General features: G+C 36.6%; 1 protein-coding gene across 1 annotated transcript in view; it reads right to left on the reverse strand.

Moving 5' to 3' along the window:
- Positions 1-19,469, reverse strand: part of ADAM2 (ADAM metallopeptidase domain 2) — a 128,414-nt gene that overhangs the window by 55,053 nt on the left and 53,892 nt on the right. The window contains exons 4-9 of the mRNA XM_069075979.1: positions 14,018-14,096; positions 10,852-10,928; positions 9,848-10,022; positions 4,931-4,999; positions 3,419-3,490; positions 2,239-2,405 (exon numbers count right to left, since the gene is read on the reverse strand). Of these exons, the coding sequence (XP_068932080.1) occupies positions 2,239-2,405; positions 3,419-3,490; positions 4,931-4,999; positions 9,848-10,022; positions 10,852-10,928; positions 14,018-14,096 (639 nt within the window). The remainder of the gene's footprint in view (positions 1-2,238; positions 2,406-3,418; positions 3,491-4,930; positions 5,000-9,847; positions 10,023-10,851; positions 10,929-14,017; positions 14,097-19,469) is intronic.

The following is a 19,469-nucleotide window of genomic DNA, read 5'->3' on the forward strand; positions in this document are numbered from 1 at the left end:
CAGGTGAGTAGTGGGGAAGGGGATGAGAGGGGGGATGATGGAATGGAGGGCAGGCTGGGTGGGAGGGAAATTGGAAGCACCCACTTTTGAAAAGGTACGGTATCTAAGTAGATAATAGAACAAGTGGGAGGTGGGATAGGAGGGAGGGAAATATAGTCAGTCTTTTACAATATATCAACTATGTTAATGTTTTGCATAAGCTACACATGTACAACCTATACTGAACTGCTTATCTTTCCAGTAAGGGCGGGTGACAAGGGAGGAATGGAATGAATCTGTAATTCAAAGTTTTAATATCAAATGTTTAAATATATATATATATATATATATATATAGTATTTATAATACTATTTTACATGTAATTGGGAAATAAGATATACAGGCAATGGGGCATAGAGATCCACCATGCCCTACTGGAAAAGTCAAACGGGGTATGAGAGAAGATATGGGAGAGAGTAGGTTGGAGGAGAGTATATACTGTGGGACTGCTATTTTGGGGCGGTAGGTAAGGGGAAAACGGGGAGAAAATGTTTAACTCAAAATCTGGCGGAAATGAATGATGTAAATCAGAAGTTAATATAGCATTTGAAAAATGAAAAAAAAACTTTGAAAATCAAAAAAAAAAAAAGAAATGCCATGATGCTGTTCTTATATGGGAATTGGGGTTTCTATTCCTACTACAACTAATGTAAACATAGAAGACCAGACTGTACACTGAATTAATTCAATCATAGTTATAAACCAGGTGCAAAAAAGTCCTTCCCTCAATCAATTTAGGAGTGAAATGCTTTGATCATTGGATAAAAAGAGATGATGCCCCTCAGAAAAGATTTTGTGATTGACTAAAAAATAAGATACATCTTTGGATCTATGCATGACACAGAAAGCTATTTCAGTCAGTCATTCAATAAGCATTTCATTTCCTACTAAATAAAAAGCACTGTGCTGAGTACTGAGTCTACCAAAAAAAAACAACCAGTCCCTACCCTTGAGGAGCTATTTTAGCATCTGGCAATTCAGCAGCCAAGTAGTTAAGTTTCAGATTCTTTAGCCTCAAGACTGCTTTAAGGAGGCAGACCCTTGTACTAATATCAGAGAAAAGGGGGAGTTGCTTCACCACCACCCTACCCCCTTCTATCCCTGCACTGACCATGACTTCAGAGAGATTAGAAGCAGCCTATCCAACCAGAAGCAAGCAGATACATGAAGAACTAGTAACCCAAAAGCAGATCCTTGAGGATTTCACAAAGGTAAAAAAAGGACTTCTATTTTAACCAGGGGTTCCTTTGCCAAAGTATACTTACAAATGTCTTCAACACCACTGCACCATTTTCCCCAGGACCCTATACCTATTTGTGGGAGTCCGTATGGCAGATTTGGGGCAAGGGATTTTTGTTTATTTTTGTTTTTACCAATTGTTTTTAATCTATAAATACCACTTTCTAAAAGCTGCATGAACCTGGGCAAGTCACTTAACCTCTGTTTACCTTAATCCACTACCACTAGAGAAGGAAATAGCAAACCACTCCAGTATCTTTGCCAATGTGAGGGATAATTTGCAATGAAGTTGCCCCATTCTGAAAAATCAAATCTAGAGTGGCTTCAGCATCCACTAGGCCTAAGTTTAGAAGTCACCTGACCTTACAGGAATCTGGGACTTAGAGCACTGGAGACAGTGCCACCTCAGCACAAGATATGCTAAATAAGGACAAAACTACTTTCCTGGCCTTGCATTGGACACCCATATGTTTCTGTGTCCTTTGTCTACAAGATAGATTCCCGCACTTATGTTGTGGGCTGGCCTCCCTACCAATGAGAGTGAAGGCCAGCTGGGGGGCTGGGTTTCTGCATTAGAAGGTTATATAACCATGGGCTTGCTTCTAGCTATGGTTCTCCCTGGCAGAAGCCATTTGAGCGACAGGGGCAGAGGGGCCTTTCTCATGAGAAAGAATAAAGCCCTTTTCTGATCTCAGAATCAGACTCTGAACTCTCATCTCACACACCAAGAAAACTCCAAACTGGTCAGGAAGTACAGGACTCAATAATAACAAAAGCTAATTTAATTGGGGGAGCACACCAGATGGAGGATCATGAATCATAATGCTGAAAAACATTCTAGCCCCTAGGTATTATCCCTTGAGCCCTGAGGAGAAAAGGTAGTCAGAAAGTTTCCTCAGACCAAGGCTACCAATGCAATGGGAGTTGGGGAAAGTTGATCTCAGGAGAAGCTACACTTACCTAAGCAAAAATGCCACATCATGCCTCCTTAGAACGAGATAGGATTCTTTCCACTTTAAAAATCTCTTCAATAATTCATCAGGCTCTCCGGTAGTATTGATTTTATTTTTGTCTATCCAGAACTCCAAAGAAGATAGTACAATAGTCAAGTTAAGTGAACTATACATCTAAAAATGGAACAGATATGGAATGCATATTCAAATACCACTAATCTATTTATTTATTTACTTACTTACTTTTAGTTTACAACATCCAGTTCCACAATCCCTTGAGTTTCAAACTTTCTCTCCCTCTGTATCCTCCCCCCCCCCATGCAATCAAATATAGGATCTACAAATACTTTCACATTAAACATTAGTCAGGTTGTAAAGAAGGATTATACCCAATGGAATGAACAATGAGAAAGAGGAAACAAAACAAAACAAAAAAAGAGAGAGCAAGTAGTTTGCTTCAATCTGCATTCAGACTCTATAGTTCTTTCTCTAGAAGTGGATGTCCCTTTCCATCATGAATCTTTTGGAGTTGTCTTATGACCTTGCATTGCTTGAGAGGAGCCCAGTCTATCAAAGTTAGTTGTCACACATACATTGTATCTATAATTGCAAATACCACTAATCTAAATTACTTTTTGAAATAAGTTTGACTCCAATTCCTTGATTATATTCCTTAGTGAAAAGAGGCATTTATGCAGTTAATAGGGGACCTTATAAAGTACCATGGCAGTGATTTAAAAATAGCTAAAACAGTAGTTCTCAAATTTCCGGTCTCATACTTTGGATTTTTATACTTTTGAAAATCGAGGATCCCAAAGCAGTTTTGTTTATGTTTGTTATATCTATATATTAATATTTACCATATTAGGAATTAGAACCAATAATTTTTAAATATTTAATTCATTTGAAAATAACAAATCCATTATATGTTAACATAATCAAGCAATAAATATTTATTAAATGCTTACTATGTAGCAGGCACTGTGCTAAGTGCTGGGGATATAAAAAGGAATTATTATTATTTGCCTCTATATTCTATTTAAAATACCAGGATATGGCTTTTCTGACATAAGGAACAGAAGCACCCTTTATCAATGGTGTCCTGAGCCTCCTCTTCAACTTAGAATATTAGACAGCTGTCTGGAATAACTCCACAAATCAAGAAATATAAAAAGGCAAAAGCTTACTGTGCTGACAAGTCCAATAACCATGGCAATTTTCTGAGTAACAAGGTTTGCATCAGATCCCATATAATTATACTGAAAAATAAAATGAATTTTAAGTCTGAGTAAAATAATGATATCCTTTCCTTAGATATAACACAAGACTAATTATCAAGTAAACACTTGATTCAAAAAGTAAATCTTAAATTTGGAGAAGTAATTAATTTTGCATCATAATGAAAGCATTACTCAAGGAGTAGTAGCTAAGAACATAGCTAAACTCTCAACCATGTATCTAGGAAGTAAAAATATAAGAGAATGAAAGAGGTTTCCTCCTATACCTCTTTCTGTCTTTAGGGTAAGTGACTAGTCATAATAAGTACAAGTTTTAAACTTCTCTGGAATTCTGCTTTACTTTCTGTCATTAATGTTCTACAATGTTAATAGAATAGGAAGATCTTCCCCATCCATTAATAGGCCTGTGACCACGTGTTCAATCACGAATGTATTACTGCTTTGAGCTCTGACCCAGCTGTGATACATCTTGGGTCGTATAGATCCCATTGGGGGAGGAACTTGCCTAGAGGGAAGCTTGTTTAGGGGAGATTTGCTTGTAGGAAGGCTTTCATACCTTTTGGTACTAAGCTAATTAGGCACTGAGCCACCAGGGTTGTGATGCCTTCTGACTGAGCTCATTAGTTGAAAACTATATATACTGGGAAGCTGGTATTTTACTTTGGGGGTTCACTCATGAGAAGGACTTTTTGATTGCCTGTACAGGACTGTGAGTAGTTGTTTGTTAAGAATCCCCTGACTATTCAGATGTCTGTGCTCCCCCGATCTAATGGTGTATATTATATTACTTTATTCAGACAGTTGAATCTCTGTCTGTTGAATCTCTGTCCTAATTTCTCTGCTTGTATTTTTCTACTTATCTGTAATTAAAGTAACATTGTTGACCTCCTTTAAAGTTAACTTCCCTTTAGAAAAGCAAATCAAAGAATCTGTGCTTGCAGCCCTCCTGTGTGCTAGTGTTATTGGTCTTACACCTCCACAGCAGCTGCAAGTGGCATTAACATTATATGTTCCCAAGAAATTCTAAAACAAAATTAATTAAAAATATTCCTCATTATACTGATAATACAAAGCAAAGAAAAATCAGTTTCAAAAAGTTTAGAATACATTAACAATAGACAATTACTTCTATTACATAATTTGAACAGAAAATTATGGACAACAGAGTACTACTGTATCTTGATTCTCTCTACATTATTGAATATATTAGTTCAGTCCTACAGAATGAATATATAATGATATATCACAGATATTATACAGTACCTGGACCATAGTAAACACTCACAAATATTTGTTGGGAAAAGGGGTGTAGGGAATGAATATTAGTGTCAAACAATTTTTCTCCAAACAGTCCCTTGGATTTTATTTTATTCATTTTGAAGTGGAAATAAGATGGGAGGAGAAATAAGATAATTCAAAGGTTAGAAAAGAAAGACAAAGAAATTAGAATAATGGACTTACCAGATTTTTTTCCACTACAACATGCATTTCTAGATACCCAGAGAAAGATGATAAATAATCTAACTGGGACTAAAATTTTAAAAAGAAACACAAAGGAACATGTCAACATCTAACATTTCTCATATACTTTATCTAATCTTTGAACCTCTTAGGGTATTATTAATGAATGGAAAGAAGCAAAACCTTCAGAAACTAAAAAATAACTGGATATTTGATAATCACAATCCCACCATAGGAATACTCATCCAAATATCAATTATTGTCTATATTTTACTCTAAGAGCTCCTTGTTTTTAATTAAATATTTTTCAATTAACAAAAATCTATTTTCTCTCTATTACCTCTCAACCGAAAAAAAAAAAAACAAAACCATTGTAAAAATATGCATAGTCAAGCAAAACAAAATTCCCACATTGGCCATTTCCCAGAAATCTGTCTTGATATGTCACCTAAATCCATCAAGAAAGGAGCCATTGGAATTTACTGAGTAGGTGGGGTGACAGGATTGGAACTGCATTTTGGTGGCTGAGTTAAGGATGGAGAGACTTGAGGAAGGTAGATCCATCCACAGGTTATCACAATAGTCCAGGTGGCATTGTCACAGGAAAGAAGGGAATGTATTTAAGAGCTGTTGCAAAGGTAAAATCAATAGGCATTAGTAACACTGGCTATGGGAGGTAGGAGATGGTGAAAAGTGCAGGATGACTCCTAGTCATATAATGTCCAAATGTCTGTGTGAAGATGATCTTTTCTCTATTGATAAGTAGATCGTACAAGCATTTTTTAAAATTGTAATTCTGTAGAATATTTTAAATAAAGCATCTATGATGTTATCATCATAAAAAAAACCATCAGCTGCCATCATGATAGTAGTCATGAGCCCAATTATGGATTTTGCTGAGTCACCTACCTCCACCACATGTATCCATCTGCATAACTTTCAGGACCCTGGCACCCAATGGCAGCCCCAGGCATTTGAGGGGAATATATTTTATCAATATTAATAATAACTAGCATGTATGTGGTGATTTAAAGTTGGAAAAATTATATATGTGCATATATAATATATATTATATATGCATATTATACATACATATGTATTATATACACACACATCATTTGATCCTCACAACAACCCTGGGAGGCTGGTGCTTTTATTATCCGCATTATACAACTGGAGGGACTTCAGGAGAGTGGATCACCAGCAGCTGTGGTGGTTTCCAGAATTATCAACCCAAAAATGCCAAAGATGAAGTGAGAGGTCAGTGCGGACTTTGGGAACAGGGGGTCTGGGAGTGCAGTCTGGCCTCTGCCCCCTGGAGGGGGAAGTGGCTGAGGAGCAGCAGCTGCTGTGGTGTGGCTGCTTCAGAGCTCCTGGCCTGCAGATTGTAGCAGGACCAAGCAACCATTCTGAGGAGTAATTGCTCTTACTTTAACCTGCTTGGATCTGTATTGCTGTGTAGGGTGCAAGTCCTGGGGTGACCAGTGACAGGGCCTGTGGAGGGTTCAGAGAGGACACCCAATTAATAGCTCTGGCAGCTGGTAAAAACCCAGTGATTTGGGACAAAGTTCTCCTCTCTGGAAGCAGAGTTCTACTGTGGCAAAAAGCTCAAAAGTCAAGTAATTGAGTGGCAACATGAACAAGCAAAGGAAGCAGAGCAATTTAACTTTGGATTCCTTTTTTGGGGACAAAAAGGATCAAAACAGGGGCGGCCAGGTGGTGCAGTGAGTAAGAGTGCCGGCCCCAGCGTTGGGAGACCTGGAATCAGTTCCGGCCTCAGATACTCAGCACCCACACAAAAATAACTGGCCATGTAACCTTGAGCAAGTTACTTAACCCCGATTGCCTTAAAAAAAAAAAAAGGATCAAAACATGGAACAAGAGGAAGACAACAAAGTCAGAACTCCTGCACCAAAAGCTTCCAAGAAAAATATGAACTGGTTACAGGCCATAGAGGAGCTTAAGAAGGATTTTGAAAACCAAATACTAGACTTAGAGGAAAAACTGGGAAGATAAATTAGAATAATGCAAGAAAATCATGAGAAGACAGTCAACAACCTGACTGAAGAAAATAACACCTTAAAAATAGACTAACTCAAATGGCAAAAGAGGTTCAAAAATGCAATGAGGAGAAGAATGCCTTAAAAAGCCAAATTTGCCAGATGGAAAAAGAATCTCAAAAGCTTACTGAAGAGAATCATTCCTTCAGAATTAGATTGGAGCAAATGAAAGCTAGTGAATTTATGAGAAATCAAGATACTATTAAACAGATCCAAACAAATGAAAAAATAGAAGGCAATGTGAAATATCTCACTGGGAAAACCACTCACCTGGAAAATAGATCCAGGAGATATAATTTAAAAATTATTGGACTATCTGAAAGCCATGATCAAAAAAAGGACCTAGAAATCATCCTTCAAGAAATTCTCAAGGAAAATTGCCCTGATGTTTTAGAATCAGAGGGCAAAATAGAGGTTGAAAGAATTCACTGATCACCTCTTGAAAAAGAAAACTCCTAGGAATATTATAGCCAGGTTCCAGAGTTCCCAGATCAAGGAGAAGATATTACAAGCAGTCAGGAAGAAACAATCTGAATATTATGGAAACACAATCAGGATAACCCAGGATCTGGCAGCTTCTACAGTGAGGGATTGAAGGGCTTGGAATATGATATTCCAGAGGGCAAAGGAGCTGGGATTAAAACCAAGAATCACCTACCCAGCAAAAACTGAGTATCATGTTTCAGGGGAAAATATGGTAATTCAGTGGAATAGAATAGGGCTTTCAAGCATTCTTGATGAAAAAAACAGAGTTGAATAGAAAATTTGATGTTCATATGCAAGAAATATGAGAAGATAAACAAGAAAAAGAAAACATAAGGAAGTTATCAAAGTAGAACTATTTACATTCCTACATGGAAAAACCATCATTGTAACTTATAAAACTTTTCTCAGTATGAGAATAGTTGAAGGGAATATAAATATGTGTGTGTATATATATATGTATATATATATACACCTACATATATATGTCTATACAGGAGGAGCGTATGAATACATATGTGTGTGTATATATGTGTACAGGCATACATATACAGCACAGGATCAATCGAATAGGAAGGGATGACACTTAAAAGGTGAAATTGAGAGGTGAGAGAGGAATATAATAAGAGGAGATGAGGAGAGACATAATGGGATAAATTATCTCATATAGAAAAGGCAAGGGAAAACTGTTACAATGGAGGGGAAGAACAGGAAAGCAAAAGGAAATGGGCCAACCTTACTCTCATTGAATTTGGGTTAGGGAGGATGACATACACACTAAATATGGTATCTCACCCTACAGGAGAGTAGGGGGGAAGGGGATGAGAGAGGGGGGATGATGGAGAGGAGGGCAGGTTGGGGGGAAGGGTAGTTAGAAGCACACACTTTTGAAAAGAGACAGGGTCAAAATAGAGTATAGAACAAGTGGGGGGCAGGATAGGATGGAGGGAAATATAGTCACAATATATCCACTATGGAAATGTTTTGTGTAGCTATGCGTGTATAACCTATATTGAATTGCTTATCTTCCCAGTAAGCGGGGGGAGAGGATGACAAGGGAGGAAGGGAAAGCATCTAGAATTCAAAGTTTTAAAATCAAATGTATATATACATATATATATATATATATATATATATATGTCAGCAAAACCAGAAAAACAATTTCCAAATTGACTAAAACAATGTAAATGGAAAGACCAACAAATAACAATGAAATCAAAAAACAAAACTGAATACTAAACTTGTTCGTGAAGAAGAAATAAGAAAATGAAGAGGTTGGGGACCCATGTATATGGAACTTTACAAATACTGTCAGACTCAGTTAATATATTTTGTCATTTTACTGGTTTTTTTCTCTTTCTCATTAGATCTTTGTTATAAGAGAGGATTAAGTGGGTGGGAGAGGAAGGATAAATTCAGAAATCAAAGTGATGTGAAAAGAAAAGACATCAGTTTTTTTCAGATAAAAAATGAAAGACTAAAACAAATTACATTCATTCAAAAAGAAGAGGAATAATTTTCTACTCTTTTTCTGTACAAGGTGTTGTGTTTTATAATAATTATTTATTCATTGCAATGCTTGTCTTTCCAGATAAATCATGAACTTATCCAAAGAAACAGTAAATAATAGGCAGAGTAGAATTAAAAATTTAGCATTCCTGAATTTTCATTGAAGGAGCTAACTATATTACCTGGCTTCTCTAACAGATGAATAAATATGCAACAGATTTCTTTGTAACAGCATTTGAATAAGCTAATGGGTGATTAACTAGTTATGCCAGGTGCTCAAGGATCTGATACCACTGTATCACAGTCATCTTGCAATATAAAATGAAAAATAATTTAGTCAAGTAATATTCAAAGTAGTATATATATCCTATGAATACTATAAGTGTTCGGTAAATCCTGAGGTCATGAAAGGAGGGAAGGAAGAGTGACACTAACTGTTGTGAACTTGGGACAAGAGACTACATCTCTCCTGGCCTTGGTTTCCTTATTAATAAGGTGAAGTTTGCCTTGTGATCTCTCAGTTCCCTTCCAGATTTAAACTCTTTGACTCTAAGTCTTTTTTATGCTCTTTATCTCTTATCTAATAAGCCCTCACTAAGACACAGTCCTCCAATCTTGATGTGAGGAGAAGCTACTTCATATCTGCCAGGGGAGTGAGGAGAAAGGGTACCGACAATAAAAGCCACTGAAGAGGCATGACAACAGCAGGGAAGCAACAAAGATCTACTGGATGATGTTATGAAATCTCTTGGCAAAAACTGCTGATTAAGGATCTTAATCTTGGACTATGATATGGAATCTGTAGGTGATAAAGAATATTGTTTTTATTATACAAATAACATAATTGCAGTAAATCATCACTCACATTAACCATCTGGAATTCATAAGGCAATTTTCTTGACTTAGTATTCATGTCGTTTTCAGCATATAGAAAGACATCTGTGTTTTCATTTCTTACTTGATAAACCACATGTTCAAATCCTGCTGAAGACTCCAAAGGCTCAATTCCGTATGTGAAATTTTCAAATTGTAACCAACCTCTACAAATTCAAACACCACATTTAAAAATAATTAAAACTTCAGTATAAGGAAAATAGTAAAGAATTCTACCAAGGACACCTTAGAGTGAGAAAAATAGGTGTTAAAGTAACAACACATTTACCAAATTTTACACAAGTCTGTTGAGAATCACACCATTCAACACATATAACCCAACTGTTTTGGGGAAATTATCATGATCTTCTACTGACTACAAGCTACCTTTGAGAGCTGAAGCCCATCTTTTCTATATCGATATTTTAAGAATGTTGCTCTATGGCAGAAAGAGCTAAGTATGACTAAAACAGTGGAGAAGTGCATAGTACATGTGAGCTGACTGTAATACAAAATCACTGAGGAATTCTGAAAAAGAGGAGCGAAAGACATCATCAAGGCATTGTATAACACAAAGTAAAGATCAGCAGACAGCAAGAATGTTCCATTCACAGTGTCAGGGGAAAGTAAGGACGGCCTCTAGCATGTGGAGTGGGATCCATTTAGGGAACTTTTTGGAGGACATGGACAGCAGTTAAATAGGAAAAGCTAGCATGGTTGCGCTGTAATCTGTACTGTAGGCAGAAACCTCTGAATCAATGAGACCAGATTTATTAAGTATGAGGAAGACCATGATCCCTGTGGGTAACAGGCAAATCTAAAGCCATTTTTGAAACTGGCACAAAAAACAGAGCCAAAAAGTAATAACCTATTCCCATTCCACTTCCACATCTTAAACAACTGCTCCAAACCATGCACACTTCCCATTTACATTTTTGAATATGATAAAAGAGAACTTTTCCTACTTAACATTCAATAAAAGGATATACTCATGACCTGATTCCAGAACAGGTGCTAAGTGTCACAAGTGATTTTGGGAATTCTGCCACATGCCCTTGGTAGAAGCAAAAATTCTGAAAATTAAACACAAATAGAGTAATTTGTTGGACATAAGAGGTGCTCAAAAATTTGATACTACCATATTAGAATAACCTCGTGATTTTTCAAATAATATCCAGAATATACTAGATCAACTATACTATGAATATGGCAGGAGTTCAATCAATGCTTAGATCCTAGGATCCCCTCTTGGACTTCATTATTAGGGTTCCCTGTCTTCATTAGAAGAAAAGAACACTAATTGGGATATTACATATGTCTCTCATATAAGGAAATGTTATTCATGATTACCAGCTATGTGTCATATTTCCAACATCAGAAAAGCACTTGGCTGGAACAGACCCAGTTTGGTAGCATTTTATCCATAGATTAATAAATATACAGAGACTTTGGTTTTCTCTGCTACTCTATGAATCTTTAAACTTTAACTGATTACAAATTGCTGCCTTACCATTATTCTTCCTACACAACTTTATTTTCAAAAGTAGGAGGAAAAACCCCAACAGAAAAATGTCTGTGTGTTTCTAAACAGACCTAGCTGAAAAAATTGCATCATTTGAACTTTTATAATCTCCTCAACAAAAATAGCTAATGTACAATTTTAGGGAAAATTTTAGTCCAATGTGTCAAATACTTTTAATGTTAAGTATCTCTAAGTCCAATACTCCAGAAATTCAAATCAGCTCAAAATATGTTAATTAAATTCCCATTACACTATGTCCAAAGGGCTATAAAAAAAGTGCATACCATTTGGCCCAGCAATACCATTTCTAGGGCTGTATCCCAAAGAGATCATACAAGAGGGAAAAGGACCCATATATACAAAAATATTTGTAGCAGCTCTTTTTGTGGTGGCAAAGAATTGGAAATCAAGGGGATGCCCATCAATTGGGGAATGGCCAAACAAGTTGTGGTATATGAATGTAATGGAATACTATTGTGCTTTAAGAAATGAGGAGCAGATGGACTTCATAATAACCTGGAAAGACATATAAAATTATGCTGAGGAGAGTAGAACCAGGAAAACTTTGTACACAATTACAGACACATCATATGTGTGACAACTAACTTTGATAAACTCAGCAATGCAAGGTTATAAGACAACTCCAAAAGACTCATGATGGAAAGGGACATCCACATCCAGAGAAAGAACTACAGAGTCTAAAAGCAGATTGAAGCAAACTACTTGTTCTCTCTCTTTTATTTTATTTTGCTTTGTTTCTTCTTTCTCATTGTTCACTACATTGGTTATAATCCTTCTTTACAACTTGACTAATGTTCAATGTAAATGTATTTGTAAATCCTATATTTGATTGCATGCCGTCATGGGAGAGAAGGGGGAAGGAGAGGGAGGAGGAGAAGTTTTTAAACTCAAGGGATTGAATGTTGTAAACTAAAAGTAAGTAAATAAATAAATTCCCATTACATAAAAGGCACTGTGCCAGGTACTATGAATTCCAAGACAAAAAATAAAAATCAATCTGTGGTCTCAAAAAGCTTATGTTGTACTGGGATACACAATATGTACATAAAACATAATTGGAGGAGGGAGAGTGCACTAACTAAGGAAATCAAGAAAAACCTCCCCATAGGATATGACAGATGATGTAAGCCTTGAAGAAAGCTAGGTATTCTAAGAGGCAGAGAGGTAAGAAGGACTTTCTAATCATGAACACAGAGAAGGAAATAGAAGTCAGAGAACAGCAGGTACACTATAACATCACAACAGATATGAGGAAAGAAATCATTCTAGGTTTGGGGGACAACCTGTACTCAGTCAGAGAGATGAGAAGATGGAGCATCATATGTGAGGAACAGCAAGAAAGCCAATTTGGCCAGCTCACACAGTGTATGGAGAGTAGTAGTGAATGAGATTGGAAAGGCAGTTGGAACCAGGTTAGAAAGGGTTTTAAATGGAAGAGAGAACTTTATATTTAATCCAAAGGGTACTAGGGAGTTACTAGAGCTTATTGATAATGGGCAGAAGAATAGCATTGTCAGAGCAGTGCTTTAGAAAAATCACTTGAGAAAGATAAAAAAGGAGTGAGACGAGACAGGGCAATGAATAGACAGCTATCAAAATAGTCTAGATGAGAGGCCATAAGGGATCTGAACATAAAGCTGCATCTCTCAAAGTAATTCAATGCTTGTTGAATTGAATTAATATGTGTACTTTCTCCACTGAGATAGATCAGTTCCTTTATGCCTTTGTAAAAGGATTTCTTGAGTTGCTATCACCAAAAATGAGTTTTTTTCATTTTTATATCTAATGTTCCTGATGATGACCCCATGAACCCAGTTCACCTGGTTTTCAGGTCATAATTAAAACCTTTATAATTTGTTTATATTTGGGAATAGTTAGCTTCCTTACCCCTCTTCACTTATTGAATTTCTACCCATTTTCAAAGCCCAAATCAAATGCTTGGATATCACATGGCATTTTTTTTTATAATAGGATAATAGATTAAAACTAAAATAGATCTTAGAGTTAACTGAATTCAACTCCACCATTTAACAGATGAGGACACTGAGATTCAGAGTCAAACAGGTAGTAAGTATCTGAGGCAGTATTCAAATGTAGGTTTTTCTGACTCCAAGTCCAGTACTCTATCTACTATACCACACTACTTCTCAATTATACCTTTTGCATTTCTCTAATGTAATTATCATGTATTATAGTTATTTCTCTATGTGTCTTATCTGCCTTGTTAGACTGTAAATTCCAGGCAGGGAATGTATCTTAACTAAACATTATATCTTTCCCAGTACTGAGAACTTAAGTACTTGATTAGTAGATTTTAATAATTTTTCCTAATTGCCCACAATCTCTCATTAATGCTTTTAGAATTCCCCTCAAATTCTCAGCACTGAGCTTCTGGCTATACATTCATTCGCATTCAGAGAGAATAGATTATTATCTCTTAGGAAATTGATCTAAGTCATGACTCTTCTGTGACTAATAGACTCCGAAACATATGATCTTGAAAAGGAGTAAAATTATCCATAAAAGTGTTTTGCTCAAGAATAGAGATACATAAACAGTCACTCTAAATCACCTTATAAAGTTGTAATTACAAACTTAATGACAGTTTCTAAGTCATACCTTTAAAAAAGGAACAAGGGAGGTCAAAAATCCCTCTTCATTGTAGGTATAAATCCTAAAATCATAAGGTAAAAAAATCCTGTAAAAAAAGAAATTATTTTGTTAAGTATGTGTGTTTGTATAAAGAATTAAATAAAAGTCACATATATTTATTTCTATATGTATGTATATGTATATCTAAAAGTAGGGTCTGAATTTAGTTTTTACTTTGGGAAAATACTTTCTGTAATAGATTTGGTAACCATCAAATTTTAAATACCATAAAATCAGGTAGTATGTCTCTTTTTACTAGTAAGTAGAAAAATAATAAGCTAAGGTTCCCCAGTAAGAGGATTGATTAGGATACAGTTTCTGGATCCAGGATCCAGATACTGACAGTTTTATTTCCACCCCACCCAATCTGCCCCAGAATTTAAGGTAAATGAAGACTATATGATACATGCTGCTATTATACACACAGTAGCAAGCAAATATAGAAACAGTAAAATGCTTTTACACAAAAGAATGGCAAAAGTCTGAGGAGTGTATGGAAGGGGAAAAGAGAGTTGGCTTTTATCTTTAAAAGAGCAGTAAATGACAAAGAAAAGTTATATTAGAAAAAATTAATCCTATACTATTAATGAATTTATCCCATCTATTTATAACAGGAGGGACAGTGTAGTGTAGCTAGTGCAGAGAAGAACCTTGGAATCTGGAATACCTATGTCCAAGTCTAGCTTCTGACACCTGAATCACCTCTATCACCTTGGATAGATCTAACAATCTCTCAATGGCTCAAGCAATTTTCTAAGACTCTAAGCTGAAGAATGGCTGCTAACCTACATCGATAAAAGGATAATTCCTCATCATGAAATACCTGTATTTATGAAATCACAGGTCCAAGTCCAACTACCTATTGAGCATCTAGACCGGGATTCTAGTAGACGTCTTAAACTTAACACGTCCCAAACTGAATGTTATCTTCTTTCCAAAACTCACCTTTCCAAATTTCCTTATGACTGTCTAGAACCACCATCTTCCCAGATCCCAAAGCTCACAGCCTAGGGGTTAATCTCAACCCCTCACTGTCTCAACCCACATATGTGATCTGTGGCCAAGGCCTGCTAACTTCACAACCTCCCCCAAAATTACCCCGTTCTCTTATCTGATACAGCTACTGCCTTGTTAAAGGTCTTCATCAGCTTATACCTGGACTATTTCAATAGGCTACTGGTGGGGGGTAGGGGGAGCAGAGTCAAGATGGCAGAGTAGAAGCTGGACCTCTGTGCAGCTCCGGCTTCCACCTTCCCCAATTCATGTAAAAGGGGACTCTGAAAAAAATTTGGAGCTACAGAACCCACAAAATGACACAGAGAAGCTAACATCCTGCTGAGGACAGCCTGGCAGGCCGGCAGGAATTGGCCAGCTCAGCGCTCTGGGAGCCGAGCCCAGGCCCACATGAGCTGGAGGTTATAGCCCCAGGGTGGGCCTGACCAGCCACCGGCCAGAGAGACTTCAGATCACCAGCAGCTGTGGCCATCTCCAGAATTATCAACATATGGATGTAAAGGACAAAGAGAGAGGTCAGTGCGGTGTGGACTTTGGGACCCATGAGTTGGGAATACATTGGCTTTTGCCCCCAGGATGAGAAGCCACTGCCATGGCTGTGCAGCAGCCCCCATGTGGCAGCTTCAGCTCCTGGCCTACAGAGTGTAGGGTGACCAAGTGACCAGTCTGAGGGGTAATCGCTCTTGCTTTAACCTGCTTGGATCTGGATTGCGGTCTAGGGTGGAGGTCCTGGGGTGTGTGTCCAGCTTGCCAGAGCATGTGGAGGCTTCAGCAAGGGCACTCAACTAATACCTCCAGCAGCTGAGAAAACCCCAGCATTTGGTACGAAGCTCCCCTGTCTGGTAGCAGAGTCCTACTGTGGCAAAAAGCCCAAAAGTCAAGTAATTGAGTGGCAACATGACCAGGCAAAGGAAATAAAGCAAACAGAAAAATCCAAAATTAGACTCCTATTTTGGGGACAAAAAGGATCAAAGCATGGAACAGGAGGAAGACAGTAAAGTCAGAACTCCTGCACCAAAAGCTTCCAAGGAAAATATGAGTTGGTTACAGGCCATAGAGGACCTTCAGAAGCAGATAAGAGAAGTGGAGGAAAAATTGGGAAGAGAAATGAGAAGGATGCAAGAAAATTATAAAATGAGAATCAACAGCCTGACTGAGGAAAATAACACCTTAAAAAATAGACTAACTCAAATGACAAAAAGAGGTTCAAAAATGCAATGAGGAGAAGAATGCCTTAAAAAGCCAAATTTGTCAGATGGAAAAAGAATCTCAAAAGCTCAATGAGGAGAAACATTGCTTCAGAATTAGACTGAAGCAAATGGAAGCTAATGACTTTATGAGAAATCAAGATGCCATTAAATAGATCCAAACAAATGAAAGAATAGAAGGCAATGTGAAATATCTCATGGGAAAAACCACTGACCTGGAAAATAGATCCAGGAGAGATAATTTAAAACTTATTGGACTACCTGAAAGCCATGATCAAAGTAAGAACCTAGAAATCATCCTCCAGGAAGTTCTCAGAGAAAACTAACCTGATGTAGAACCAGAGGGAAAAAGAGAGGTTGAAAGAATCCACCGATCACCTCCTGAAAAAGATCCCAAAAAGAAAAATCCTAGGAAGATTATAGCCAGGTTCCGGAATTCCCAGATTAAGGAGAGAATATTACAAGCAGCCAGGAAGAAACAATTTGAATATTGTGGAAACAAAATCAGGATAACCCAGGATCTGGGAGCTTCTACACTGAGGGATTGAAGGGTTTGGAATATGATATTCCAGAGGTCAAAGGAGCTGGGATTAAAACCAAGAGTCACCTACCCAGCAAAACTGAGTATCATGTTTCAGGAGAAAATATGGTCATTCAGTGGAATATAGAGGACTTATAAGCATTCTTGTTGAAACAAACAGAGTTGAATAGAAAATTTGACATTCAGATACAAGAAGCAAGAGAAACATGAAAAGGTAAACATGGAAAAGAAATGATAAAGAACTTATCAAAGTTGAACTATTTACATTCCTACATGGAAAAACAATCATTGTAATTTATGAAATGGAATAGAAATATATATATATATGTATGTATATATATGTCTATATATGAGGGTATATGGGCATATAAATACATATGTGAATGTATGTATATATGTTTACAGGTATACATAGATAGAGGGCACAGGACCAATTTAACAGGAAGGGATGATACTTAAAAGGTGAAATTAAGAGGTGAGAGAGGAATATAATGAGAGGAGATGGGGAGAGATAGAATGGGGTAAACTATCTCATATAGAAGAGGCAAGGGAAAATGGTTACAATGGAGGGGAAGAATAGGAAGGCAAACGGGGTCAACCTTGTTCTCATTGAATTTGGCTTGGGGAGGGAATGAAATACACACTAAATAGGGTATCTCACCCTACAGGAGAGTAGGGGGAAGGCGATGAGAGGAGGGATGATGGAAGGGAGGGCAGGCTAGGGGGAGGGAAATATAGTCAGTCTTTTACAATATATCTACTATGTTATTGTTTTGCATTAGGCACACATGTCTAACCTATACTGAACTGCTTATCTTCCCAGTAAGCATGGGAGACAAGGGAGGAAGGGAATGAATATGGAATTCAAAGTTTTAAAATCAAATACTCAGATATATATATATATATGTGTGTGTGTGTGTGTGTGTGTGTATACACTATTATTAATACTATTTTATATTTAATTGGGAAATAAGATATACAGGCACTGGGGCATAGAGATCCACTGGAAAAGTCGAAAGAGATATGGGAGAAAATGTGGGAGAGAGCAGACTGGAGGAGGGGATATCCTGTGGGACTGCTATTTTGGGGCGGTGAGTAAGGGAAAAACGGGGAGAAAATTTGTAACTCAAAATCTAGCAGAAACAAATGATGTAAATCAGAAGTTAATAAAGCATTTGGGAAAAAAAGTAATGGATAGAACTGAAAAATTTGAATCTGCAACAGCAAACTTCACCAAAGAAACAAAAGAGAGGAAAACAGATTAGGAATATAAGTAAAGAGAAGGGAAAGACAATCTAAAAGAAGAGGAGCAAAAAATAATAACATTAAAAGAAAATATGTTCACTGTGCATGTAAAACATACAGATTTTGAAAACAAGATGTGTAGAGCAAATGTAAGGATCAAAAGTCTCCCAGAAAAACACAACAGGACAAAAAAAATAGAACAGCACCATAATATAAGAAATAATAAAAGAGAACTTCTAAACATTGAAAATGAAATTCAAATAGCAAGAATTCATAGATTGTCTTCAGAAGAAAAAAAAAACAGGCTTCAAAGTCTGAGACATGTAGTGGTTAAATTTAACAATTCAGTTCAGAAACAAGTTATACAAGCCATCAGGAGAAAGACCTTAAAATACAGAAGAAAGGGCAAGACTAATTGCTACCCCCTAGAAAAAAGGAGCAGAGAAAGTAATAATGTGTTATAAAAAAAAAAAAAGTAATGGAGCTCAGAAGGCAGGCGAAGTTGAAATTTGTAATACAGGACAAAAGATAGATGTTCAATAATAAAAAAGCATTTAAGATATTTTTAGAAAGAAAACTAGACTGAAGAATTTATTTGCTTCTCAAACACCAGAACCTACTTTTATTAGTTCAATGTTTTCTTTAATTTTCAGCTTTATTAATATTTCTTTTGATTTTTAGGATTTCCATTCTTGTGCTTGATTAGGAAATTTTAATTTGTTCTTTTTCTAATCTTTTTTAATTGCATGCCTAATTTCTTGATCTGCTCTTTCCCTTTTTGGTTGATGTAAGCATTAAGCGATATAAAATTTCCCCCTAAGTACTGCTTTATCTGCATCGCAAAAATTTGGATTTGTTGTCTCGTTGTTGTTATCTTTAATGAAATTATTGTTTTTGTGATTTGTTCTTTGACCGACTCACTCTTTAGGATTAGACTATTTAGTTTCCAATTAATTTTTAAGCTGTGCTTCCAAGGCTCTTTATTGAATGTAACTTTAATTGCATTCTGAAAAGGATGCATTTAATATTTCTGATTTTCTACATTTGTGAGATGTGTATGTCCTAATATATGGCCTATTTTTATGAAGATACCATGTATACCTGAGAAAAATGTATATTCCTTTCTATACTCACTCAATTTTCTCCAGAAGTCTCTCATAGCTAATTTTTCTAAAATTCCATTTTTCTCCTTAACTTCTTTCTTATTTTGTGGTCTAGTTCTGAGACGGAAAAGGTGAGGTCCCCCACTAATAAAGTTTTGCAGTCTATTTCCTCTTATAATTCAATTTTTCTTTTAAGAATAAATGCTATGGAGGAGAGGATTCTGGGAAGATGGCAGAATAGGTCAGAAAATTCCAAGTTCTCCAGATTTCCTTCACAAACAAGACAAAATAGCACCTCAAAGTGAATG

The sequence above is a fragment of the Petaurus breviceps genome, unplaced genomic scaffold (genome assembly GCF_028583685.1).
Source record: "Petaurus breviceps papuanus isolate PSGF00001 unplaced genomic scaffold, PetGlider_PUasm1.0 90919, whole genome shotgun sequence".
Lineage (NCBI taxonomy): Eukaryota > Metazoa > Chordata > Mammalia > Diprotodontia > Petauridae > Petaurus > Petaurus breviceps.